Source organism: Odocoileus virginianus, chromosome 9, assembly GCF_023699985.2.
Source record: "Odocoileus virginianus isolate 20LAN1187 ecotype Illinois chromosome 9, Ovbor_1.2, whole genome shotgun sequence".
NCBI classification, from domain to species: Eukaryota; Metazoa; Chordata; class Mammalia; order Artiodactyla; family Cervidae; genus Odocoileus; species Odocoileus virginianus.
The window spans coordinates 15,605,496-15,631,743 of record NC_069682.1 but is presented as its reverse complement, the minus strand read 5'-3'; the positions used below and the strand labels follow the sequence as shown (position 1 = coordinate 15,631,743).

General features: G+C 35.7%; 1 protein-coding gene across 2 annotated transcripts in view; it reads left to right on the top strand.

Moving 5' to 3' along the window:
• Window positions 1-21,690, top strand: part of YME1L1 (YME1 like 1 ATPase) — a 29,445-nt gene extending 7,755 nt beyond the window's left edge. For both annotated transcript variants that reach the window (XM_020891450.2, XM_070471989.1), the window contains 17 exons: window positions 5,396-5,558; window positions 6,024-6,122; window positions 6,345-6,454; window positions 7,714-7,864; window positions 8,265-8,348; window positions 9,692-9,774; window positions 11,888-11,978; window positions 12,696-12,848; window positions 13,427-13,559; window positions 14,311-14,373; window positions 15,255-15,367; window positions 16,194-16,349; window positions 17,272-17,423; window positions 18,028-18,154; window positions 18,247-18,320; window positions 19,387-19,473; window positions 20,848-21,690. In XM_020891450.2, coding sequence (XP_020747109.2) covers window positions 5,396-5,558; window positions 6,024-6,122; window positions 6,345-6,454; window positions 7,714-7,864; window positions 8,265-8,348; window positions 9,692-9,774; window positions 11,888-11,978; window positions 12,696-12,848; window positions 13,427-13,559; window positions 14,311-14,373; window positions 15,255-15,367; window positions 16,194-16,349; window positions 17,272-17,423; window positions 18,028-18,154; window positions 18,247-18,320; window positions 19,387-19,473; window positions 20,848-20,991 — 1,983 coding nt within the window. In that variant the 3' untranslated portion in view covers window positions 20,992-21,690. The remainder of the gene's footprint in view (window positions 1-5,395; window positions 5,559-6,023; window positions 6,123-6,344; window positions 6,455-7,713; window positions 7,865-8,264; window positions 8,349-9,691; window positions 9,775-11,887; window positions 11,979-12,695; window positions 12,849-13,426; window positions 13,560-14,310; window positions 14,374-15,254; window positions 15,368-16,193; window positions 16,350-17,271; window positions 17,424-18,027; window positions 18,155-18,246; window positions 18,321-19,386; window positions 19,474-20,847) is intronic.
• The last annotated feature ends 4,558 nt before the right edge of the window (window positions 21,691-26,248 follow it).

The following is a 26,248-nucleotide window of genomic DNA, read 5'->3' as shown; positions in this document are numbered from 1 at the left end:
CTAATTCTGGCTTTGTTTTGTGTATAGAACTATTACTTTGTCCTATTTTTAACGTTTATAAAAAATTTCCCATGGCAGTGTATTCATATTCACTTCCTGTGTTACTGCTTGTGTGATACCATTTAAATATTCTTTTGTATTGCTTCAGTGGTAGCAGGGATCCCACAGTTAACTCCACAACTGCCCCACAAGTCTCAGGGAAGACAGAGAGCAAGAAGTTATTATATGCTGCTTTATAGAAGCTTTCAGTGTAATTGAACAGTTGAAACACAGATACCTGAAAATTAAATGTATTAGCTATGAAACTGTGCTTTGAGTTTTCAGAGAATTGTAAAATCATCGTGGTCAGGTATATAGCAAATTGACAATCTAGGAACTTGTGTTTACAAGACTTGTTACTAAGATAGCTGCTTGTAGCTCAGAATACATTTTTCATAATAAACACTATAATATGTGGCTAAGTTTCACAGAAGCCTCTTTAACCCGTAAATGGCTTATATCCTTAGTCCTCATTTGAGGGACTGTGGCAGAAGACAGTATATTTTGTTCAGTCACTAAGTCGTGTCCAACTCTTTATGAACTCATGAACTGCAGCAAGCCAGACTTCTCTGTCCATCACTATCTCCCTGAGTTTGCTCAAACTCATGTCCGTTGAGTCAGTGATGCCATCCAACCACCTCATCCTCTGTTGCCCCCTTCTCTTACCCTCTATTTTTCCCAGCATCAGGGTCTTTTCCAGTCAGTTCTTTGCATCAGGTGGCCAAAGTATTGGAGCTTCAGCTTTAGCATCAATCCTTCCAATGAATATTCAGGACTGATTTCCTTTAGGATTGACTAGTTTGATCTCCTTGCTGTCCAAGGGACTCTCAAGAGGTCTTCTCCAGCACCACAGTTTGAAAGCATCAATTCTTTGGTGCTCAGCCTTTATTATGGTCCAGCTCTCACATCCATACATGGCTACTGGAAAAACCATCGCTTTGACTAGACGGACCTTTGTCGGCAAAGTGATGTCTCTGCTTTTCCTAACATGGTCTAGCTTTGACATAGCTATTCTTCAAGGAGCAAGCGTCTTTTAATTTCATGGCTGCAGTCACCGTCTGCATTGATTTTGGAGCCCCAGAAAATGAAATCTGACACTATTTCCATATTTGCTTTTGGTGGGAGTGGGATGAGGGGATGGTTGTGAGGTAAGTCTTGAAATATAATTTTATGTAGGTGAAAAATTTGTCTCTATGTTTTCCCTTTATACTATCCGTCAAATTCCTATCACCTCTTTCTATATGCAGTCCATTCTTGTTTTGTGACACTCTTCTCACTTACAGTCTGAGAAAGCTTTCCTAATGATATGACTGCATTTATCAAAATTGCTACATGCAGCACTATTATGTTCATTTCAGAGATTTTGGAAAATATTATGTAAGTGGGAGAAGTTAAATTATGATCCTACTTCTCCTTTTCTCCCATGTACTTTTATATTTTATAATAGTTGGATCATACTGTATATGCAGATTAAGATTTTTCCCTCATCATTTAATAGTCTTATGAACTTGTTATACCATACATTAGTTTTTATGACTTCAGACTGTTCATTTTATGGTCTGTTGTTAGGTACTGTTTCCAATTTTTTCTGCTATAAACAGCACCACTTGTACTTTCCATGGTACTAAATACTTGACTTTTTCATTAAGTGAAATGGCTAGATCAGTGATGAAGTATATTTTAGCTTAAAAAGTAACTAAATGCTAGAAGCCAAAGTTGAGCTTAAGACTAATGGTTTCAGATATAGATTGGTGTCTTAGCCTCTGGTTTACCCTCATTAGTCCTGTGGTTTATCACTGATGACTACTTGTTATTGTTTCACAAACATTTCCATTTTTCTTAAGCATCCTTCCTCATCTCTGCTCTCACCTCCTTTGTTCTGCGATGCCTTTGCTTTCATCAAGTCTCATTCATCCAAAATCCACTTCACAATACAAGCAAAAAACTTTCTTTTTAACTTCCTTCCAAGCTGTCTGACTTCTTTGCCTTTTGCTTTCAGACTTATGAACAAAGTAGTATTCTGAACTTAATCGTTGCTTTTATTTATACCACCTCCCATTGTAGTTTGGCCAGTACTTTTACCATTTTATAGGCTTTGTGTATTTTGTTCATTTCCTTAGCAGTAAATACAGGCCTTTTAAAAAATCTGCAACTTTTTCAACTTTTCCTTAAGAATATCCACTGTTTTCAAAGTATTCTCAGAAATTGAGTGATACTGCATTGAATTTTTTTTCCCTCTGTTTTGCTGGACTTCTTTTTATTGCCAGCCTTTTAATAGTGGGTGCATTTACCTGTAATCTAATTTTCATTCTCCACAGTCTCCCAGATTATCTATCTTAATGTTTGTATATTTCTAAATGTTGACAACTCTCAAATCTACCTTCAACTCTAAACTATCTCTAAAGTTTCGAAATAGTCATCTGGTGACTTAATAAAACACTCTCTGGACAGGCTTCAAGGACCTCAAAATTAAGATGTCTAAAACTGAACTACTTCTTCAGATTCCAGTGTATTTGATCTTCAAGTGGTTTTAGCACCTCTTTGTCAGTCTGGGTCCAACCAAGAGAGACAGCCCACATAGTCATTTGAACAGTGCAAGTTTAATATACAGAATAAGTATTTTTAGTTGAATATTTTAAAAACTTTGATCTTACAAGGGATTGGCATAACTAGGGATTGGCTAGTAATAAGTAAAGAGAACTCGAAATATATAGGACTTGCAGATTCAAGGAGCAGCTAATACTCCCAGGATTGAGCGACCCACAAAGAGTTCTCCACCTTTGGGCTGAGATTCTGAGGTTGTTGGAGAGGGTATGGCCTTGGCTCACTAAATGGCATAGAAGTCGCTGGTGCTGTGCAAGCTGAACCTGATGGAAATCTGCCACCTGGGTACCAGGAGAAGCTGTTGGTGGGAAAGCTGCCAAGTATTGTTGGCAGCTGTGCACACAGGAGCCAGGCTTCAGAGAAGCTGCAGGAGCCAGATACTGGAGAAACCATGGGTGTTGCACCCAGGAACCTGTTGAGTGAACGTAATACGTGGCCTGAAGCAGGAACAGAAACTCCTTCTACGAAGTCTCTCCAGTGCCCTCTACTGACAGCGTAATGTTCTAGCCAACAAAGGTAGACTATTTAAAGGGACCCAGATACAGGACTGTGGAGCCAGAGAAAGGATCAAGAGGAGCTGAGAGACAACAGATGGATAACCAGCGCATCCTTCCAGAAGCACTCTCCCTCACAATCCTGTACTTCACCGGTTTCTTCAAATGTCTGTTTTCTGCCACTTAGTATTTGCATCCCTCTTAGGGCTCAGTTCAGGTTCATGCCTTTTTTCTCTTGTTATATCAGCCTTCTTTCCTCCAGCTTATCATCTTTATCTTCTGTTTTCTTCCTCTAAAACAAAACTAATGATATTAGGTATAGAATTAAATGCAAACACAGCTCCTCACAATTTGGCCATAGCCCATCTTTCTAGTGCTTTCTTGAGTCACTGAACTTGACTGCATGTCAAATTCCAGGCCCTTTGATGACTTTTTGTTTGTCCTCTTCCCTGAGGTTTCCCCATCATTTATGAATTAAGTGTTAATTCTGGGAAACTTAAGAAACTTAAGAAATTGGTTGTTCTGTGTTCTGCTACCACTTTTTTTATTTATTTTTATTTTTTTTCTGTTACCACTTTTAAAAAAATACCTCTATAAGAGCAGTTACCGTGTAGTATGGTAATTATCATACTCATATGTACTTTATTTCTCTTTGTGTTTCTAGGACCTGATACCCAATAAGTAAGGTGAATAATCTTCTTAGTTAAAAATCTGCATTTCTTTTTGTATTATAAATAGACTTTTTGATTTCCCCATTTTAGAAGATAAAATATCTTTGTAGCTTTTAAATATTGTAGTCCTTCTGGTTCCTTTTTAATAATGTGCCTTATATTGTACAGTTTTTATTACCTTAAAAAGCTCTTATTAAATATTTTATTTCATCCTGACTTTAACTGTCTTACTATATATATTAGGCTATTTGGATGGGCAAGGCATGATCTCATCCATTGAGCCACACTATCCTGTTGTGAAATAAGCAGGATATATTTTACAACCATTTTTCTAATGAGGAAAGGAATTCTAAGAATGTGAAGGACTTGTTACAAAGCTTATAATTGACTAGCACCTGAACATCAGTCCAGAGCTATGCAATCCAGGGATCTGACTACATCAGTCATAAAAAGTTGATGTTTTACTTGGTTTGTTTAGTTTTACTTCCCTTACTTGAAGTTTTAGCTGTTGGGACTTTAAATTGTTACTTGTTCTCAGTGGCTCCCTGTCTGCTCATCTGAACAAAAAAATAGCTCACTCCTGTTTAATCTCTAGTTATTTCAGAACTGTTTTAAGGTGAATGTATTCTCTTGACTGGTTTTCACACATCTTTTGCTTTGTCCAATTTCTCTCCTTACTGGGAGTTAGATATGGGTAATTTATAGAACCTTTGGGTTTGAATAAGAATCTCAGCAATTGGTTATTGAATGGGCTTTTGTTTATGGTCATTTAAGCTCTGTGGACTGCTAATACTATTGGGAGTATGGTTTTTTTAAAAGCTTTGTCAAATCTCACATGGTTGATCTCAGTAAAGCTAGAACTAGAAAAATATGCATACCACTTTATTTTTTAAATACTTGAAGGAAAAGTGAATCAATACATTTGTTAGATTTTAAAAATTCACATTATTTTGGTTAATAAGTACTCTTTAAGTTAAATAACTTGATGTGATAATGCTTACCTGAGCTAAACAAGGACCTACTATATAATGTTTTGTAGTAACTTACCATAGAAAATTATATATATATATATATATATATATATAGGGCTTCCCAGGTGGTGCTCGTGGTAAGGACTCCCCCTGCCAATGGAGGAGATGCGGCTGATGCAGGTTCGATCTCTGTGTCACGAAGCGCCCCAGAGAAGGAAATGTCAACCCACTCTAGTATTCATGCCTGGGAAGTCCCATGGACAGAGGAGCCTAGTGGGCTACAGCCCATGGGGTGACAGACAGTCAGACACAACTGAGCACACACACTCCACATATATGTGTGTATATGTGTATATATATAACTGAAAAGAAAAGACGTAGGTTTGATCCCTGGGTCAGAAAGGTCCCCTGGAGAAGGACATGGCAACCCACTCCAGTATTCTTGCCTGGAAAGTCCCATGGACAGAGGAACCTAGTAGGCTACAGTTGATGGGGTCACAAAAGAGTGGGACATGACTTAGTGACTAAACAACAACTGAAACATTGTAAATCAACTATATGTCAATAAAAAGTTAAAAACTAATAATGCTTACATGGTTGACTCAATCTTTTACAGCCTGTATTTAACTTAAGGGACCTTGGATTATCTGAATTAAAAATTGGACAGATTGATCAACTGGTCGACAGTGTACTTCCTGGATTTTATAAGGACAATAATGTTTCTTCCCATTGGCATACATCTCATGTATCTGCACAGTCCTTCTTTGAAAATAAATATGGTAAGTTAATGTATTTTATGTTTCAGTGAAAGTAAGCCATTTTTGTACTGTTGATAATTTAATAGATAACAAGGTTAGGGGGTTTCCCTGGTGGCTCAGATGGTAAAGAATCCACTTGCAGTGCGGGTTTGATCCCTGGGTCAGGAAGATCTGCTGGAGAAGGGAATGGCAACCCACTCCAGCATTCTTGCCTAGAGAATCCCATGGACGGAGGAGCCTGGAGGGCTGCAGTCTGTGGAGTCACAGAGAATCAGACTTGACTGAGCCATGTACACTTTCATGTTACTTATTAACATACTTGTGGTTTCCAGTGTTTCATCACATTGTTGACTAGTTTTGAAATTGTCTCTTGGAAATAATTGTCTCTTGTTTTGGTTTTTCTAATATTTGGTAAAATCATTTGTTGTATTTCATGATTTGATTGTTTGACAATTAGAAAGTTTACTTTTTACAATTTCTTTCCAGGTTGCTTAGATATGTTTAGTACTTTACGTTCCTCTTGCTTATACAGACAACATTCAAGAACTCTTAAAAGAATTTGTTCAGATCTTAAGTACTGGCCAGGTACGAAGCAACAATTATATTTATTTTGAAAAAACTAGATTTGTTTAATATATTCTGATTTGTTTTTCTTAGTGGTATTAATGATTAGAAACATTCATTTGTAGCTCACAGTAGAATCTGCAGAATATTTGGAAATAACTAGTGTCAAAGTTTTGGTTCTTAGTAGACATTTTCATTGTGAAAATTTTAAATGAAAACTGAATGTGATACCGTTTCATTCAGTTTTCGTACAGTCTCGGGGTTTTAAAACTTTGAAATCAAGGACACGACGTCTGCAGTCCACCTCTGAAAGATTAGCAGAAACGCAGCACACAGCACCATCATTTGTGAAGGTAATTAGACCTTTTTTGTTGTTGTTTGAAAAAGCAGTACTTTTCAGAAAGAATGTTCAATATCTGATGTATATTTTTGGCTAGTTGATTTTCATCTTTTCATTTAGGATAATGGATTAATATTTTATGCAATCATTATATCTACAACATTTCTGGATTCCAAGCTTATCTTTCCACTAGCCTGTTAGACATCTTCCTTTATTTTTCTCTCTCAATCTATACCTGCTTATGTATTTTTATGTTAATAAGTAGTATCCATCCAGGCTAGAAACATTGTGGTTAACTATGATTTGTCCATCTTCTCTCACTTCCTGCAACCATAGTTACTAAAATCCTATTGATCCAGCCTCTCAAATATTTCTTAAGTCCGCCTTCATCCCCAGGTCCAATGTATAGACAGATGATGATTATTTAGTCTCCCTGCCTTCATTTTTGCTAGCTTTAGTCCAGTCTCCAGACTGCCATCCACTAGACTGTCTAAAGTTTAATAGTGTAATGGTTGTATTCCTCTGCTTTATTGTCAGATTTCTGCCATGGTACATAAGGCATTTCATCACTTGACATTCTGCCTAACATTTTTCTGTTCTCATCTTTCAGTGTACCACCTCCTGTCTCCCTCTATCCTCGCCTCTTGGTGTTTTAAAGTCCTGTCAAACAAGATTGCTGAGGCTGTTGTTTCATGACTCTGTCAAATTGTTTATGCCCTGTGTTTCTGTGGTTTAGTTATCCCATCCTCTGTAAGGTTTTTCCTGACTCTTTAGACAGCATTTGTCTTACCACCATACCTAGTTCCTCTAATAATATCAAAATAACTTCAAAAACTTAGTTATTTATGTATCTCTTCCCAGTAGACTGAAAACATTCCAATCATTGGTGTTTACATCTTTAGAACTTACACACGGTCAAGTATTAATATATGAAAGGTGCTAAGTAAACGTTTAATAAATGAGTGAGGTTTTTCTTCCAGCAGGAATAAAGGAGTGTGACCTATTGTAAGCTATTAAACCCTAAGTCAACTTGTGACCTGTTATCAGTGGAGTTAGTGGTTTACATAGTTTATATTCATTGACTGCTAGAAGTATATGGGCCAGTGCTAGTTTCCTAATCATTGGCTACTTATTGTTGAGTCTTCATTCTTCACACTGACAATAAAAATTTTAAGTTGTAGAATTTTAATGAATTTTTTTATGAGTATTTGTTATATTTGGGGGGAATATTACCTATAGTCAATGATACTGATGTGTTGTTTGTGTTTTTAGGGGTTTCTTTTGCGGGACAGAGGATCAGACGTTGAGAGTTTGGATAAACTCATGAAAACCAAAAACATACCTGAAGCTCATCAAGATGCATTTAAAACTGGTTTTGCAGAGGGTTTCCTGAAAGCTCAAGCGTTAACACAAAAAACCAATGGTAAGTTGATTAGACACCATCCATATTTGGAGAGGAATATCTGAAAGGAAATCATAGTCCTGCCTCGAAGTGATTATAATAGTTTTTCTAACAATTATGCGAGTTTTTATTGGTTACATTTCCTTATATTTGTATCTTAAGCTGTGTGGAAAGAGAATATGTCCTGGCATTTTCACTGTCTGAAGTGAACCTAAGTCACTGATAGAAGTACAAGAGGCTTTATGAAATTTTTGATAACACATGCTGAAAGGCCATCATGGAGATTATGCAAAATATAGCAGGCTCCAGAACTGTGTGTTGTGAAATGTGATTACCATCAGTAACCTCACGTTTGCATTTCATTGAGCTGTCATTTCTAATTGATAACATTTTATTTAAGGCTTTTTTCTTTCTCCTCCAGATTCTTTAAGAAGAACTCGTCTGATTGTTTTTATTCTGCTGGTAGTTGGCATTTATGGACTCTTAAAGAACCCATTTTTATCTGGTAGAGACACTTTATATTTGACTTTTATTTTTTATATTTTTAATTTATATATTAAAAATACATTTTATATTTGACTTTATATTTATATTTTACTTTAAAAAAATACTTTATATACTCATTTCTTTTCCTTAGTCTAAGACTTAGAGATAAGAAAACATTTATGTTTATAATTTTAGGGTCGAGGTTTTAATCCAAATTTGAGACTTCTCAGATTGGGTCACATTGAGATTGTTTTTTGCATTGAGATAGAAAAATTTTAATCTCTTATGATTATGTATCATCCACCTTGTCAGAGGACTTACTATATTTGCATTGTTTTATGGATTATAAGAAAAATTCCTTCAGACACTGTATAAATTCAATTGTACTTTTTTAAGAATATAACTAGTATTTTTTAAAGTTCCAAGAGTTATGTTAGAGTAATAATTTTAAATTTACTTTCAGATGTGATTAATTCCCCAGATTTTTAGGAAATGATACTTAACCAGTGATAAAATTCTAAGAACATGCAGAAGAACTTTATGATAGCAGTTCAGAGTGAAAATAGTCATCTATTTTCACAGTAATAAATTCAATGTACTGAAAATTAACACACAGAAGATTACTTTAGAGCCCAGGTTTTCTCAGTTCGCTGGTCTAAAATGAAGTCATAGTGTCAGATTTAAGTGGTTCCAGTTGATTTCCCAGCTGTCATTCAGTGTTTATACGGTGTTTTCCCCTTTCTTTATGACGATTACCTTGAGAGGGAAAAAAAAATGATTTACAGTTAAGAACATTGATTGACCTAGATCTGAAATTATTCCTAGAACTTGATGTAGCCCCAGTTATTTTAAAAGTTATCAAAGCTGAGATGAGGTTTTAACATCCAGGAATAGCCTTTTTTTTTTTTTTTTTGAATAGCCTTTTTTATATTTAGATCTGCCTTCTCTTGGCTCTGGTTTTTTAAAATTATTTTTTCCAAAAAAAGGAACCAGTGTATGGATTGATAGTGATAGGTGGTATCAGCAGGGTGGTGGAAGAGTGGGAAGAGCTCTGATGCTTATTCTTTTGTGTTTCTTTATTGCACACAATGGAGCTTAAGAACCATTGGTTTACATTTTTATTATTATATATAAGGAGAAGAGGAAAATTCTTAGTTTTAATTAGAAAGGCAAAGATGTCATTTTCATGAGATTCATTCATTCTTTGAACATTGTCTCAAAATCCAGAAGACCTAATTGCTACTCCTCGCATTGTGATCTTAGACATTTAATTTTTCTGGACTTTCTTGCATCTGAAAAATAAGGTAGTTAGAATTTTATGAATCTATCAAATATGTAAGCATTTTTTTTTTGTCCCTTTAGTCCGTTTCCGGACAACAACGGGGCTTGATTCTGCTGTAGATCCTGTGCAGATGAAAAATGTTACCTTTGAACATGTTAAAGGAGTAAGTTAAAAAGTTTACCTTGGTCTCTTCAAACATTATTTTAATTGTATTTTTTATTAGAAAGGTTGAAATAATAGAAAATACATATATGGTCTCTGCCTCCAGTTCTTGGCACAGAGCACTTAAAACCCTTATAATTTCCCAGGGGACAACAGCACTGGGAGTATCTTTTGTTCTACTGTTTGGTCTTTGACACCAGTTCCTGACACAGGACTTCTGAGTCCCTTGGAACATCCTGGGTGATGGCAGTGTCTTTTTGTTCCTTTCTTTCCTTGTCCCCTTGACCACACAGCATGCACCTTATGGGATCTTAGCTTCCCAACCAGGGATTGAACCTGGGCCCACAGCTGTGAATACATGGAGTCCTATCCACTGGCCCACTAAGGAAGTCCCACAGTGTCTTTTGTTCTAAGGAGGTGGCTCTGAGTGGGCTCCTGGAGGGGGGCTGGTCACCAGAAAGATCAAGCTGTGATTAGAATCTTGGAACTTCCACCTCTACTGTCTGTTCTCCAGAGAGCGGGGAGGGGCTGGAAAGGAGTTAGTAATTGACTATGCCTGTGTGAGTACACTCCCATTAAAATCCCAACAGGTCGGGGTTCGGAGGCGTTTTCAGTTAGTGAACACATAGAGGCACGAGGAGAGTAGCATTTTCAGAGAGGACATGGAGGGTCTGTACCCATTCCTGTATCCCTTGCGTACCTCTCTCTTTCTTCTGGCTGTTCTAGGGTATATCCTGATGAGCCAATAGTGCCTGACCTGGTTTCCTTAGTTCTATGAGCTACTCTACCAAATTAAACCCAAGGAGGGATTCTGGGAATCTCCAATTTATAGCCCATTGGCAGAAGCACAGATGACAACCTAGACGTGGGATTGACATCTGAGGGGTGTGTGGGAGGGGGGAAGGGGTAAGTCTTGTAGGACTTTGGTCCCATCAATGTGTTTCCTGTACACCTCTTCCCAAGTACTTTCTTTTTATCACTGTCCAATGTAAATACTTGAGTTTTCTCACTGAGTTAGTAAAAGTTGTGTGATATGAGATAGTAGGTTGGCTACAAATATTATATGAGGGTAATTTAAATATGTGAAAGTATACATATAAAAAAAGGTATTCTTAATTTACACTTCTAGCCAACATTTTAAAATTGAAGTCGTACCCACGAAAAAATTTCCGGTGTTTGTTGAAAATTGCATTGTGGAACACTAGGTCTGCATTCTTTGACAGAGCCATGTATGATTGTCTTTAAAGGGACTGTTGCTTTCCAGTTTAGCACATTTCTACCAGTGCTATTCTACATCTGGTCTTCTTCACTCATTGATTGATACCATTTTGCCACTAGGAATTTGCATTTGTGACTTCTGCTTATATGCTGACTAGGAAAATTGCTCACTGTTTCTAATAGATAGCTTTCTTAATCCTTATCAGAGTTTTAAAGATGGTCTAATATTCTGATTGCAATTTTTGTTGGCCAGATTGGATTTTTTTTTTTTTTTTTTGCTAGGGATCTCAATTCTGTAAGATTTTATATTTGGGGAATTAAATCTTTAAAAATTTTTTTACCACAACTATTTATAAAGCAGTACACTATAGCTTAATTTTAGTCACCGTCCTTTGGCATTTGTTAGGAACTAAATTGTTTACATTCTAGTAGTAATTCCTTATAACAAAAATGACTTCATCACTAGCCACAAATTAATTTATAACTTAAACACAGAGTCACTTATCGTTAATATATAGTATGCAGATAGTTTGCCCTTGAAGCTTATAAGCAGGTCCAAAAAAGTTTTAGATTTGAAACTTATTAGGCAACTCTATACTAAATGCCACTGAGACATTTAACTAGAATTTTGAATGTAACAGGTTTTTGTTTTTGTTTTTAACCAAAGGAAGCAATTGGAAAGGGGTTTTGTTAGGATATGTAAGGAGATTTCATGTATCTGGTACTGAGGGTTGAGAGTAAACCCTTTGTGTGAGTATTTCTAAAGGGACCTTTTTGTATACTTTCACTGTAACAAAAAGCCAAGTTAATATCAGGTTAAATTTACAATATTCAAAGAGGGTGTCTTGGTAAGATAATTAATATTTTAAATTATTTGGTAAATTGTATCACTTTAGGTGGAGGAAGCTAAACAGGAATTACAGGAAGTTGTTGAATTTTTGAAAAATCCACAAAAATTTACTGTTCTTGGAGGTAAACTTCCAAAAGGTAAGGTATCTTCATTTTCTCATGACTTGACAAAACACTGTAATATATCACCCATTTACCTTTTATCAGATTTACCAGATGAAAGTTTATTAGTAATTCTTAATTGCTATTTTACAAGTGCTCATTCTGAACATACTGTTTTGTTATCTTTTTTCTTTGATAAATTAAAAGTTTGTTATTTCAAACTTTTAAGTAAATTGCAACAATAAGTAGTACAAAGAATTCCCTCCATGGTTTTAACTCAGACTCAAAAATTTTTTTAACATTTTGTTCTGTTTGTTAATTGATTTTCTTTACATTATTTTTTAAACCACTTGCAAGTAAATTATAGATGTCATGCTCTTTTGTGCCTATATACCTCATCATGTGTTGCCTAAGAAGTAAGGATATTCTCTTTATACAATTGCAGTACAGTTATTAAAGTCAGGAAATTTAACACAGATCCAAAACTGTTATCTAATTCAAAGTCATATTCAGATACCAGCATTTATCCCAATGTATAAACAGTATTGAAATAATAAAGGAAAATTAGTTACAAAGCAGGTCCTGAAGTGAATCATTTATAGAGACAAATATGTTTGACTATGTTTGAAAATATTGGTCATTGGTGTGCCTTCAACCACGGCAGTGTATTTATTAATTAGTAATTATTTGTTTTAAGTTCTTATCAGGTTGTGTTTTTGTTTTTTAATTTGAACCATTGTTCTTTTCCTTTAGGAATTCTTTTAGTTGGACCACCAGGAACAGGAAAGACACTTCTTGCCCGAGCTGTTGCTGGAGAAGCTGATGTTCCTTTTTATTATGCTTCTGGATCAGAATTTGATGAGATGTTTGTGGGTGTGGGAGCCAGCCGTATAAGAAATCTTTTTAGTAGGTTTAGCGGATCTTTCATATAGTAATAATTTCTCTTAGTGTTAGGAAAAGAGGGTTTCTTAAACTCTTTCTTTGCTTCTTGTTTCTGATTTAATAGTTGACTGAAATAGCCATTGTAGGATGCTAATCTCAGGTAACTTAGTGTGTGGGCTAAAATAAAACTATTACTTTTCTTTCCAATTAGAAAGAGTTTGTGGAATCACTAGGTTGCTGGATGGGGCTGGGGTCTGTTGAAAACCTGTGGTTTTGTTTGTTTGGGGTTTTTTTTTTGGTGTGTTTTGTTTTGTTTTCACCTTGTTTATCAATTCTGCAGTATATAAAAATTATTTGCTTCAAATCTGACTGTATATGGTTTGTATGACTAGGAAGAATGAATACTCAGTGTTACAATTTTTTTTTTCATTTGAGACTACTCTTCTTAAAGCAGTTAAGAAAGACCTTCTTTTATGTATTTGCTCCCTAATGAGTGTCTTTTATTGGCTTTTTAATTATCTTACAGGTTGTTAAATATGTATGCAATTTTATTTTAAAGGTGTTGATTTTATTAAACTTATTTGAATCTTTTCTGTCTTTAGGGGAAGCAAAAGCAAATGCCCCTTGTGTTATATTTATTGATGAATTGGATTCTGTTGGTGGGAAGCGAATTGAATCTCCAATGCATCCATATTCACGGCAGACTATAAATCAACTTCTGGCTGAAATGGATGGGTAATTGAATCTTCTGTCTTGAGAATTTGGTGGTATATTTAGTAGCATTTCAGAAATAGGAAAAATTTTAAGTTTATAGGCAACAGAATAGCCTATGTGCAAGAAGTAAAGACAAGCTATTTTGACTATTGTTTTACTAATGGGATCATTGATAACTGATGTATTAACTACTCTTAAATTGAAAAGTGAAATTTTCATTTACTGTAGTATGACAAAAAAGGCAGTGATTCTAGCTGAAAGTAGTTGTCTCTTTGGAGATGTGGAAGGAGAATACCCTCATTCCTGCACTGTTTGTGACTAGCTCTGAGGGTTGCTATCGATCAAAAGCTTGCGTCAGTTTTCATAATGTAAAAAGCAAGAGGTGGACTTGCTTTGAATGAAGCAGAGAAGTTTCTTTAAGTCATAAAAGACATTCTGAAAGTTTAAGAGTAAATAATTGGAATTGGTAAACTTGAAAATAATTTTTCAAAAAATCAGTTAGGAACTCAAGCTTTTTGTGTCAGGTTATCTCTTCCTAAGTAGAAAAATTACTGTGAAACCACAGATGATTTGGTGATTTATTATTAACAAGTGTTATTGAAGTGCACTGACCTTTTAAAAAGCAGTTAGGGATGTCTTGCTATTTAGGGCATTAAAAAGACAATCCCTTTTCTTTGTTGTTAATAAGATCAAAGATAAACAGTTGTGTAGAACATTTCTGTGTGTGTGCTGTTTTAACTTTCAGTGAAAAGATACTTTTTTTCCTTAATAGTTTTAAACCCAACGAAGGAGTTATCATCATAGGTGCCACAAATTTCCCAGAGGCATTAGATAAGTAAGTATTAAAATTTTTGTGATACACTGTAGAACAGTGATGAACTTTAAAAACATTGTACTAAGTGAAGAAAACCCATCACAAAACATTACATATTATATGATTCCTTCTATATGAAATGTTCAGAATAAGCAGATGTATAGCAATGGAAAGTAATTTAGTAGTTGCCAGAGGTTAGGCAAAGAGGAGGGAAAGAACTGCCAGTAGACTTGGGGTTTCTTTTGGCTGGAGAAAGTTGGGGAAGGGGATCAATATTCTCTCAAATTATTGTGGTGATGGTTAGACAACTCTGAATCTATTAACACCCACTGGATTGTCCACTTCAAATTCTATGATGTGAGAATTGTATCTCAGTAAAGCTACTAAAAGAATCTTTTTGTGACTTAAACATCACAGAACTTTTGGGGGTGGGTGGTAGAGAGCACAGTTTTAAAAGTAAAATTTACTGTAGTGTAAGATTTTTATTGATTTTACTGTTTAAGTTATTCATACTTTCATTTGATCTAATAGTTGGTTCTTGCTTAAGGGTCTAGTTTAACATTTTATAATAACAGCAGTAAGATGGCTGTGTGGCTCTCATAATAGGCTGTTATAGAATTATTTCTTCCTTTACTGACACACTTGCTTCTCTTTGTCTCTGAAGGGTTGTATACTATCCTGATGGACACATTTATCTATAGGAACCTTTGTTTAGCCTTCCAGTTATTGAAATTATTATTTCAACCATGGTTTTCAAGGAACTAATCTGAATATTTATGCTCAAAATAAATGTCGGTTGCCCTTACCTTTTCATCTTCTCTTTCGGATGTCAGTCCTGTTTTTATAACCAGACCTTCAGCACAGTTTATTAATTATATTTTCTTTTTGTATTCTCCTTGTAGTGCCTTAATACGCCCTGGTCGCTTTGACATGCAGGTTACAGTTCCAAGGCCAGATGTGAAAGGTCGGACAGAAATCTTGAAGTGGTACCTCAATAAAATAAAGTTTGATCAATGTAAGTCTAATTCTGTGATACAAACATCTCTGTGAAATGGTAATATATCAATTTACCCTGTTTGTGGTCCTTACTCAGGATGTCTTAAAAGACAAGTTCCTTTAAATGTTTTTTTTCTCTCCTTTTATTTGTCCTTAAAGTCTGTTTCTTAAGTAGTGTGTATCAGATTCTATAATTTTGAATCCCTATTTGAAAGAAAGTTTTCTTTTGAATATTGAGAAAGATAATATTTGATGAATCTATATATAAGTGTTTCTTCAGATGAATGTAAAATATAAATTAATAGAACAAGTACCTGTATATTATGAGCATAGTACCTCATGATGTAATCACTTTGGGGCCAAAAGAGGGGAAGCAAAAGTATAAAACAAAATACATGGAAATATTATGGACCCACCTGAGTAGTAAAAGCAGCTATTAACTGCAGTATTTTCAGAGATCACAGGATCAGTTCATAAAATCAAACATGTTTCCTCTTGTAACGTAGATTTTTGTGTCCAGAGTTATTTCAAGGTGAAATGATAATGTGCTTTTTCAATTTGTGGTTGAGTGATAACTGAAAGTCTGTAAATCGTTATCTGACAACTCTACCTTTCTTTGTTTTTCACAAAATTAAGTATAAGAACTTATGTTATTTGTCCCAGTGACAATTTTTATGGTCTGTTCAGTAGCAAGTTTTCCTTTTTCCTCTTAGGATTTAGTAAAGTTTTTTTAAATTATAGCTCATAATTGCTATTTTCTTTTTTCTTTTGCAAAATGAGTTCTTTTTGCAGAGCTTTTTATTACTGCTTTTGAAATTTCAGTGTTGTGTTCTGTCTGCATATAGCTGTTGATCCAGAAATCATAGCTCGAGGTACTGTTGGCTTTTCTGGAGCAGAGTTGGAGAACCTTGTGAACCAGGCTGCGTTAAAGGCAGCTGTTGATGGAAAAGAAATGGTTACTATGAAGGAACTGGAGTTTTCCAAAGATAAAATCTTGATGGGTAGGTTTCTTTTCTTTTTTTCCCCATGTTATGCTGTTCATTATGTTAGAGAAAAAATTCTTAATTTTGAGAGAAAGGTTATAAAAAAGAAAGGTATAGAAACATGCAAATATATACTCAGACATAGCACAAAGTTTGGCCTGTTACAGAAAAAATACACTGTATATTATACTCTTTGAAGGTGCCCATGGTTTTCTTCTTATCTGATACTGCTGATTCAAGAATAGTTAACTTTTTACTGTTTTTCAGTATTTAAGTTTTATTTTAAACCTTAAATTGGCTTCCAGGGGCTTCCCTGGTGGGTCAGTGGTAAAGAAGCCACTTGCCAGCACAGGAGACACAGGTTCAATCCCTGATCTGGGAAGATCCCACATGCCGTGGGGTAACTGAGCCCATGTGCCACGACTGCTGAGCCTGTCTAGAGCCCAGGAGCCATGATTGCTGAGCCCACATGCCACAACTGCTTAAGCGTAGAGCTTGCGCTCCGCAGTGAGAGAAGCCATTGCGTTGAGAAACCTGTGCACCACAACTAGAGAGTAGTCCCCGCTCACCACACCTAGAGAAAAGCCCACACAGCAGCAAAGACCCAGCACAGACATAAAGAAATAAGATTATTTAAATTGGTTTCAAAACAGGTTGTTAGGATATTCCTGTTAGAAGTTTATTTTCTACAAATAAAGTTTTTTCCTTTTGATATAAGGAGTAAGATTATAGTTCTTAGAATTTGGTTTTCAATTGACAAATTGTGGTTTACATGTGTTGTAGAGTGGAGTCTACTCATTTTTTAAACTTTTACAATGTTTTAAAATAGTAATGATACTAAATCATATTACTCTAAGAATGACTTTGAGGCATATGAGCTTCATTCACTCAATATTCCTTCCTACTGGAGTATTTTACTTAAGTAAATTTTTATTCTTAGGGCCTGAGCGTCGAAGTGTGGAAATTGATAATAAAAACAAAACGATCACAGCGTATCATGAGTCTGGTCATGCTATTATTGCATATTACACAAAAGATGCAATGCCTATCAACAAAGCTACAATCATGCCTCGGGGGCCAACACTTGGACATGTGAGTATCTTTAGTTTTTCTTTTCTTTCAGATAATGCTCCCTAGTACCTTATGAAGGAAATTACTGATGAAAACATTTCAAAAGAAAATTCAGCTACGTCCTAAGTTTGTTGATACTTTCTTAACTTCCTCAGCTGTCTTGAATTCAGACATATGTGTGAAATCTATCTGCTAATAAGGGTATCTTTAATATTTCAGATTTCAGGAATGACAACAAAATATAATTCTTAAAAGTGTAGTTGCTCTTTTCCCCTCAGAAGAAATTATGTTTCATAATGACTGGTTCAGTTGTTTTTCTAAGTTTTGTCTCATTGAGCATAAATTTCATTTTCATATCTTTCTAATTATAGACATTTTTAATATTTTTATTTAGTGAAGGACAGACAGTTATATTGTATCATTAACTACTTATTTATAAAATGCACTCTTCTTTCCTCATTTTATACATTTCTGGTTTGGTCATCAGTCACCATGACTGTCTCTATGAAATGTTGCTGAGTTTTTTAGCACATGGGTTAAGTAAGAGACACAAATGATAATTCAGGTTATTAACATGTATTTCAAAACTGTATATGAATTTTTTCTTGGCTTTTCAATTGTCTAGGTGTCCCTGTTGCCTGAGAATGATCGGTGGAATGAAACTAGAGCTCAGCTGCTTGCCCAGATGGACGTCAGCATGGGCGGAAGAGTGGCAGAGGAACTTATATTTGGAAGTGACCATATTACAACAGGTTACTGTAAATAATGGCTTTAGTTCAAATTGTGTTCATTCGTTTAAAGGTTTTTTTTTAACTTGAGTTCTATGTATATTTTAAAATTTTAGGTGCTTCCAGTGATTTTGATAATGCAACCAAAATAGCAAAGCGCATGGTCACCAAATTTGGAATGAGTGAAAAGGTAATAGCTAATTTTAACCCTCCCTCATGTATCACATGATGATGTGAAGAGTGTCTCTTTCTGAGAGAAGGTTCTATTATAAATTGATAGATTTTCCTGTTTCATTCCAAATGGACTTGACAAAGCTTACTTTATAAACTAAACCTCATTTTCTGAGAAATGGCACACACTCTTTCTATTCCAGCTGCTCAGACAGTAACAGTTATTCATGAATTAACCAAATGATAATATAAATTCTTTAGCTCTTTATGTTCATATGACATCAAAGATCTACTTGTTGAGTTTGCTTAATTTGCCCTTTCCACATTCTCTACATATCTGCTTTATCACTATGGCTCCATGAAACAATTCAGGTATACTGTGACTGTGAATTTCTGGACTACAATAGCTGCTAAAATTTTCCAAGAAAACTTTAGAACTTGGTACTCAGAACCATGCATGCTAAGTTGCTTCAGTCATGTCCGACTCGGTGCAACACTATGGACTATAACCTACCAGGCTCCTCTTTCCATGGGATTCTCCAGGCAAGGATACTGGAGTGGATTGCCATGCCCTCCTCCAGGGGATCTTCTCGACCCAGGATTGAACCCATGTCTCATATCTTCTGCATTGGCAGGCAGGTTCTTTACCTCTAGCGCCAACTGGAAGCCCACTGAGAACCATACTTGGGTTTTAAAATTCTCTCTATACATTTTAGTATTATGTTTTCTCTTGTGGCTCAGCTGGTAAAGAATCCGCCTGCAATGCAGGAGACCTGGCTTCGATCCCTGGGTTGGGAAGATCCCCTGGAGAAGGGAAAGGCTACCTACTCCTGTATACTGGCCTGGAGAATTCCATGGACTGTATAGTTCATGGGGTTGCAAAGAGTTGGACATGACTGAGTGACTCACTTCACTTATTATACTTTCAGAAGAAGAATGAATTTTTTTTGCCCTCAAGGACATTTTTATATTGTAAGTTTTCCTTGCTCTTGTGATACTTACTTTCTTATGGTATAGTCCTCCCTCTGTTACATACATTAGTTGGAGATTTTTATGTTGAATTTCTTTCTTTTCATTGATTTTAGCTGGGAGTTATGACCTACAGTGATACAGGGAAACTGAGTCCAGAAACTCAATCTGCTATTGAACAGGAAATCAGAATCCTTTTGAGGGTAATAATTTTTTTTTTAATGTTTATTTATCTGTTTAGTCAAAATGTGCCTGAAAATTTCGGTGCATGCAAAATAGCTCAAGTTCCACTGTTCTTTAGAAATGTCACTATATCTCATAAAGTTAATAGGGGCATGCTTGCTACCGGAAGTACAGTAGGTACTCTTTTCATTAGATGGCAGGCTTACTTTAGTATTACGTGTTATGTTAGGTTCAAATGTAGTAGCATGACTGTTCAGTCGCATCTGAGTCTTTGCAACCCCATGGACTCTAGCCTGCCAGTCTCCTCTGTCCATGGGATTCTCCAGGCATGAATAGTAGAGTGGGTTGCCATTCTCTTTTCCAGGGGACCTTCCCAACCCGGGGATTGAAACTGGTCTCCCGCATTGTAGGCAGATTTTTTACCATCTGAGCCGCCAGGGAAGCCCCAGGTTCAAACGTACATGGAGCCTTAAAAGTGTGAAACCTGATAGTCTTACATGTTTTAAAGGTGTACATTCCAAGGAAGTTTTTAAACTTACTGCTAATACTTGATTTTTAGCTATAATATTCCATAATATATTTCTAATAATTTATATGTTTAATGTGGTTATTTCATTTGGACATTTTGGTTATGTTCACAATGTCTGGTAATTGTATTATATACCTGTGTTTCTTGGTTTTGGTAAATTGATTGTTATGTTTTCTACCCATTTTTATAAGGGCAAAAATGATTAGCTATTCAAGTACTGACATTTGTACAGGCAAATGTGATACTGTAAAAAATGACCTGTTATTATTGCCATTATTCATAAACTGATAAACTTAATTCAGACTCACTTTGGAAAGAGAATTGAAGGATTTAAGTGATATGTTCAAGGTGGGTTGCAAAAAAAAAAAAAAAGTATAAAAGTCAAGCATCACCTCTAGTGATAGACTGTTAAAATATTGCGAAGTGAGTGTGTTACCAAGTAAAAGAATGGAAATCTGTATCTTTTCTGGCCATTCTAAATTGAGTAATTTGGTGAAATGTTAAGAGACAAAATGAACAAACTCCCTTTACTTTTAGCATGTATGTTGAATAAAGAAATAGATTTCTGTGTTTACAGGCCTTACTTAGAAAGCAGATGAGTAGTGTATACTTTTATTTCTTAAGTAGGTTTCTGTGTAAGTGGACCTTGGTTACCTACCTATAGGATAGATTTGGAGGTTAAAAATACAACATTGGAAAGGATGAAAGATATTGTCAGGGAACCAAGCTTTTAAATGCTTTTATGTTTTATAGATAGAAATCAGTAGATCTTATATATTTTTTTAGAGTACATAAAGGGTCTTTTCCCCATTTATGGTTTTGCTTCAAAGGTTTCTGCCTTTTACGTATCTGCTTTGTATTTCAGGATTCATATGAACGAGCAAAACATATCTTGAAGACTCATGCGAAAGAGCACAAGAATCTGGCAGAAGCTTTATTGACCTATGAGACTTTGGATGCCAAAGAGATTCAAATTGTTCTTGAGGGGAAGAAGTTGGAAGTGAGATGATAGCTCTTGAAATGGATGTATTGCTGGTTTTATTGCAAGACCATAAGTAGCATTGAAGCAGTCTTATTTTGCAACTCTTTTTCCCATTCTTGGTATCATTCAGAGGTGTGAAACACTTTGTCAGTCTTTTGTCACATTCATCTAATTTTGATTATTCTCATGATGGACACGTATTGCAAGTAGCAAATTTATTAAAATAAAGAGCTATCAGGATTGAAAACAGCTTGTTTGAGAAGTGTCAGTTGGTTATTAAGTTGAAAATAAATAATGATTTTATGGTTGGTTACAGTGTTAGATGTGAATAGAAAGTGTGCCTTTAGCTTTTGGGAGTTATTTTTACTTAGCAAAGTAAAATTCATGAAGGATTGTCTTTGTTTCTAGGTAGTACCATTTATCTTTGATAAAGAAATGATGCTGTTTGGCTATTGGTACATCATAGTTCTGCGTTCATTACTGGAAACTTCAGGATGCACTTAATTATGATCTAGATTGATCATATATAAGGTGTTTTTTAAAAAAAAATAAGAGTGGAGAAGTGTGAACCTGCAGATACAATCAGAATTTAAATAACGTTGAAAAAATGCAGCTTGCATTTTCATAATTTTTTTTTTAAAACATTACTATTACTCTGAAACCTCGAATTCTGAATAACAATGTAATTATGCTTGGCAGTGAAACCAAAATAAAACCAAAAACTCAGTCCTTTTCAGAGTGAACTTTTGAATTACTCTGTGTTAGAAATGGAAAGTTGTGTTTACTTTTCAGTCAGATTTTGTGAATATTAATGTGTTGTTACTGGATTTACAGATGACTTTATTTAGCTCAGTAGAAAAATTATTTTAGAGCACATTGTATTGGCTTTACAACCAAATTATATTCTTGAAGTGATTTTATTAAAATTACCTATAGTTTTCTAGTAACTTTTAAACTGTTTATGGTCTTCATTGAGGTTGATAGAGGGAGCTTGCTACATGATATTTTTGCCCTTTTGTTTGGGTAATTTAAAATTTTGATGTACTTTCAACGTTAGAGAAACATTATCAGAATAATACAAGGATCTTCCTTATACTCTTGATTCAGATTCACTAACTGTTTTCATTTGCCCCAGTTTCTTCTGGCCCTTCCTCTGTTTTCCTTTCCTCCTTGCCCCCTGTCTGTTTATATATGTGTGTATACATGTCTTTGTGTGGACATGTTTTCATTTCTGTAGGTAGACTTCAAGAAATTGCTGCCTGAGGTGCTGAGTTTCTGTTTAATTTCTTAAGAACCTGAAGAACTGTTTTAAAAGTAACTATATAAGTATATAATTTTATGTTCCAACTACCAGTGTATGAAATATTCCAGTTTATCCATATCTTGTACGTTTCTTACAGTCTTGTCTTTTTGACAGTCATTTCGTGGTTATGAAGTAGAGTCTCATCGTAGATCTAACTTATGTTGCCCTTGGACTGGTGATTCTGTGTCCTCTGCTAGACCCTTGGCCTGTGTATGTCCTCTTTGGAGAAATGTCCATTCAGCTCTTCCCTCCCTGCTTTGGTTAGTTGTCTTCTATGTTGTAAGAGATTACATATTCTGAAGACAAGTCCTTTATCACATGAATCTTGTGTTTTTTTTTTGTTTAAATCCAGTCTATAATCTCTCTTACTTGTATAGTGTTTAATTCATTCATATTTAATACTTATATAGTTGCTTTTACATTTGCGATTTTGCTGTTTGTTTTTTGTTTTTCTCATATCTCAAGGGATTCCCTGTCTTCATTTTCCTTTTTTTTTTTTCCTGGCTATGTGACATGCCTTATGGGATCTTAGTTCCCCAACCAGGGATTGAACCCAGACCCTTGGCAGTGACAGCACAGAGTCCTTACCCACTGGACCACTAGGGAATTCCCTGTTCCTCCTCTTCTGAGTTCTGTCCTAGTAGTAGTTGCTGCAGGGATGATGATAGGCATTTATCACTCTTAATTACAGTCTACTTCAAAATAATACAAATTTAATTCTGTAAAAATGTAGTAACTTTGTTCTAATATATCTCTTTTTTTTTCTCTTCTTAGTGCTTTAGTTGTCATGTTACATTTGTGTGTCTTATAACAACAGTACAGTACAGTGACATAACTACTGCTTTGTATAATCTTAAATCCTCAGTCTTTATCTGGGGGTGTCTTTATTTTGCCTTTTGTTTTTTTTAAAGAATATTTTTGCTGGATATGGAGTACATGATTAAGAGTTTATTCTTTAAATACTTTGAACATGTCATCTCACAAACCCCTGACCTCCATTATTTTTGGTGAGAAGTCAGTGTCAATGGTAATGATTATGTTAATAGTAAATAGCTATTGATGCTTTCAAGAAGTTTCCCTTAGCCTTGTCTTTTTAACAGTTTGACTCTGATGGATATTAAGTGTGGATCTCCTTGAGGCTTTCCTACTTAGGATTTCTTGAGCTTCTTTGATCTATGGATAAATGTTTTTCATCAGATTTAAGAAGTCTGGGGCAATTATTTCTTCAGATATATTTATTTGCCCTTTCTCCTCTTCTGGGATTCTTTTCCACATGTGTTGATATACTTGATGTTGATGTGGTTTCTGAGGCTTTGTTCATTTTCTTCATTGCTTCTCTCTCTCCTTCAGATTGAATACTTTCTGTTGATTCTTCAGGTTTACTGATTCTTCTTTCAACTGAATTTTTCATTTTACATGTTATATTCTTCAGCTCTGAGTTTGTATTTGGTTCTTTCCTATACTTTGTATCTCTTTATTGAGGTTCTTTATGCATTGCATCATTTTTATCATAGGTCTCAATTCTTCAAACAGGACTTCCATTAGTTCTTTGAGCATGCTCATAATAGCTGCTTTTAAATCTTTGCTAACTGCAGCATCTGGAGATACTCAGTTCCAGCTGAATGCTTTTCTTCCTCAATAAGGGTACATAAGGGTAATCTTGTTGAATTTCAGATAATGTAGCAATTACTGATTCTGAATTTTTTCCCTTAGAGGTTTGTTCTTGTTTAGTATTCGCCATCAGTAAATTTGTGAAATCTGTCTCCATGACAGTGTGCAGCCACTGGTGTGTCTGCTCCTTTATTTAAAAAAAATGTTAACTCTTGCTTCCTAACAGTTTCTGCTGTGACTGCATAGCGAAAGGATTGGACAGAGGTTGTGTTCAAACCCCATCAGTCAGGCCTCCACTCTGCCAGTGGATCTATGTGAGCTGGCAAGTACATTCATTGTTCAACTCATTTGCAAGTCTTGTCTGGTCTTTGCTTTCTGCTGGGCTTTTTCCTTCTCCCTTGTGCATGTGTGCAGGTTTGGGAAACTGTGAGTATGTGGATGGCCTCAGTTTCCACTTTGCATGCCTATAAATCCGGAGTATTTAGAAGTGCTTATCAAACCCAGATGGCTGTCTTCTTCCCTCCCAGAACTTCCAGTGAAATCCCTTTCAACTCTGTTGTTTGCCCCACATGGGACTATAACCTCAGCGAACCCTGAGGTTATACCGTTTTACAGTGCATCAAGTCAGGTGAATCCCTTCCGGCAGTGGCAGCAGGCCTTGTTCCCAGGATCTGCCATCACTCTGGTTGAACTGCTGCCCGAGAATGTACAGGATGGGGCAGCACAGGCAGTCCACAGGCTCACACGTTCTTTCTTGAACTGGGTTTCAGGAGTAAGCACTTCTTAGTTTGTTGTAGATATTCAGTTCATTTCCAGAGTGCTGAGATGGCTGTTTTATTCAACTGTTTGTCCAGATTTACAGCTGCTTTTTTGAGATGATTCATCAGTCTCTTCCCCTCATCATGCTGAATGTGAATTTTCCAACTTATTCTGAATCACATTCCACCCAAATTAGCTTCATAAGGATAGACTTCAAGAGGACTCAAACTTCTCAAAGCTATCTGTTCAGAGCTACTACAGTGCCAGAGTTTTACAAGTAACCTATACCTACTTTTGATAATTGACATATGTTTTATTTTTAGATATTCTTTGTATTTGTTCATTCTCATTTTAAAAGTAAATACTGAGTTATTTCAATCTGCTTAGTTATAAGCATATTTTTTGATGTAATATTTTAATAAAATATGTTGGAATGTAGACTTGATCTTTGGATTGAAAGAAACGACACTTAGGCATGGACATCAACTTTGTAGAGTTGATATATTTGAACTGAGGTTTTTATTTCTATGCAAATTCTCCCTTGCCTCCTATCTGTCACATTAATCCCTATTCTTCTAGGCAAGAATGTAATTCCCCTATACTCCCTCCTGTCTTTTAAAATAGAAACTTAATTTACTTGTGTATCAGTGCTTCATACAGGAATATAATGGGTGGCTAATCTCTTATGAATTTGAGAATGCATTTCATGGAAAAAGGTTACAGAGCTGCGGAAGAGGGAGGGCTAGAGAGATAGAGAGGTTGTAAAACCTAGTTTGGGGAGCTTGTTAGGAATCTAATTTTCTGCAGTTCTGGAAGCAGGTGTGTAACATGCCCAGGGAACCTGGAATCTAAAGAAACTTGTAACTGGCTCAGGACGGGAGAAGAACTGCTAATGTATTGAGACTGTTCTGCGTTTTCTGCATTTGCTTTGACAAATTCCTTTTGAATTCTTACGGAGGACCAAATGTTGGTCTAGAGAGAAAGTGAGCCATGTTGGGGGATCCTTCTTAGATACTATACAGAAGGGTACTTAGAGGTGTGGATGGGCCCCAGAAAAGGATAATCTGAAATGGTGCTCTGGATTCCTTAAGAGCTAAGAAGAAAAGTCAACAGAGTGGATTACATACACTTAGGTCAATGGAGTTACAGGTGAGAAAGCTGTGGGCACAGAAATACCACTGAGTAATAGCTTTAAAATAACTGCCAGATCCAGAACCATCTCACTTAACTCTGCTACTCCCTGCAGTTATGATCCTGGCGGGTCGGGAAACCATAAACTGCCAGCTAAAGGAGGAAGAATGGAATTAGGCAGGGAAGCTAACGAGGACCATGCCTGCCTTCCACCCCTGCTGCACCTGGGCATCCTGTAGTGTGGCTGAGCTGGTCAACCCTGACTTGGTGTTTTTATAGTTAGAGACTGGAAATTCTTTTTAAGTACTCTGTGAGTAAAAGCAATTCTGGACTTTTTATTATTTGAGAGTAAGGTTTTTCAACCTGGGTTGGGAGAAGAACCTCTGAAAATTTCAAAGGGTAGTGGGAGACGGTGTTGCCTTCTAGTTATATTCCATGAGTCAAAAATAATGCTTACATATATTAACAGATTTTTGTTTG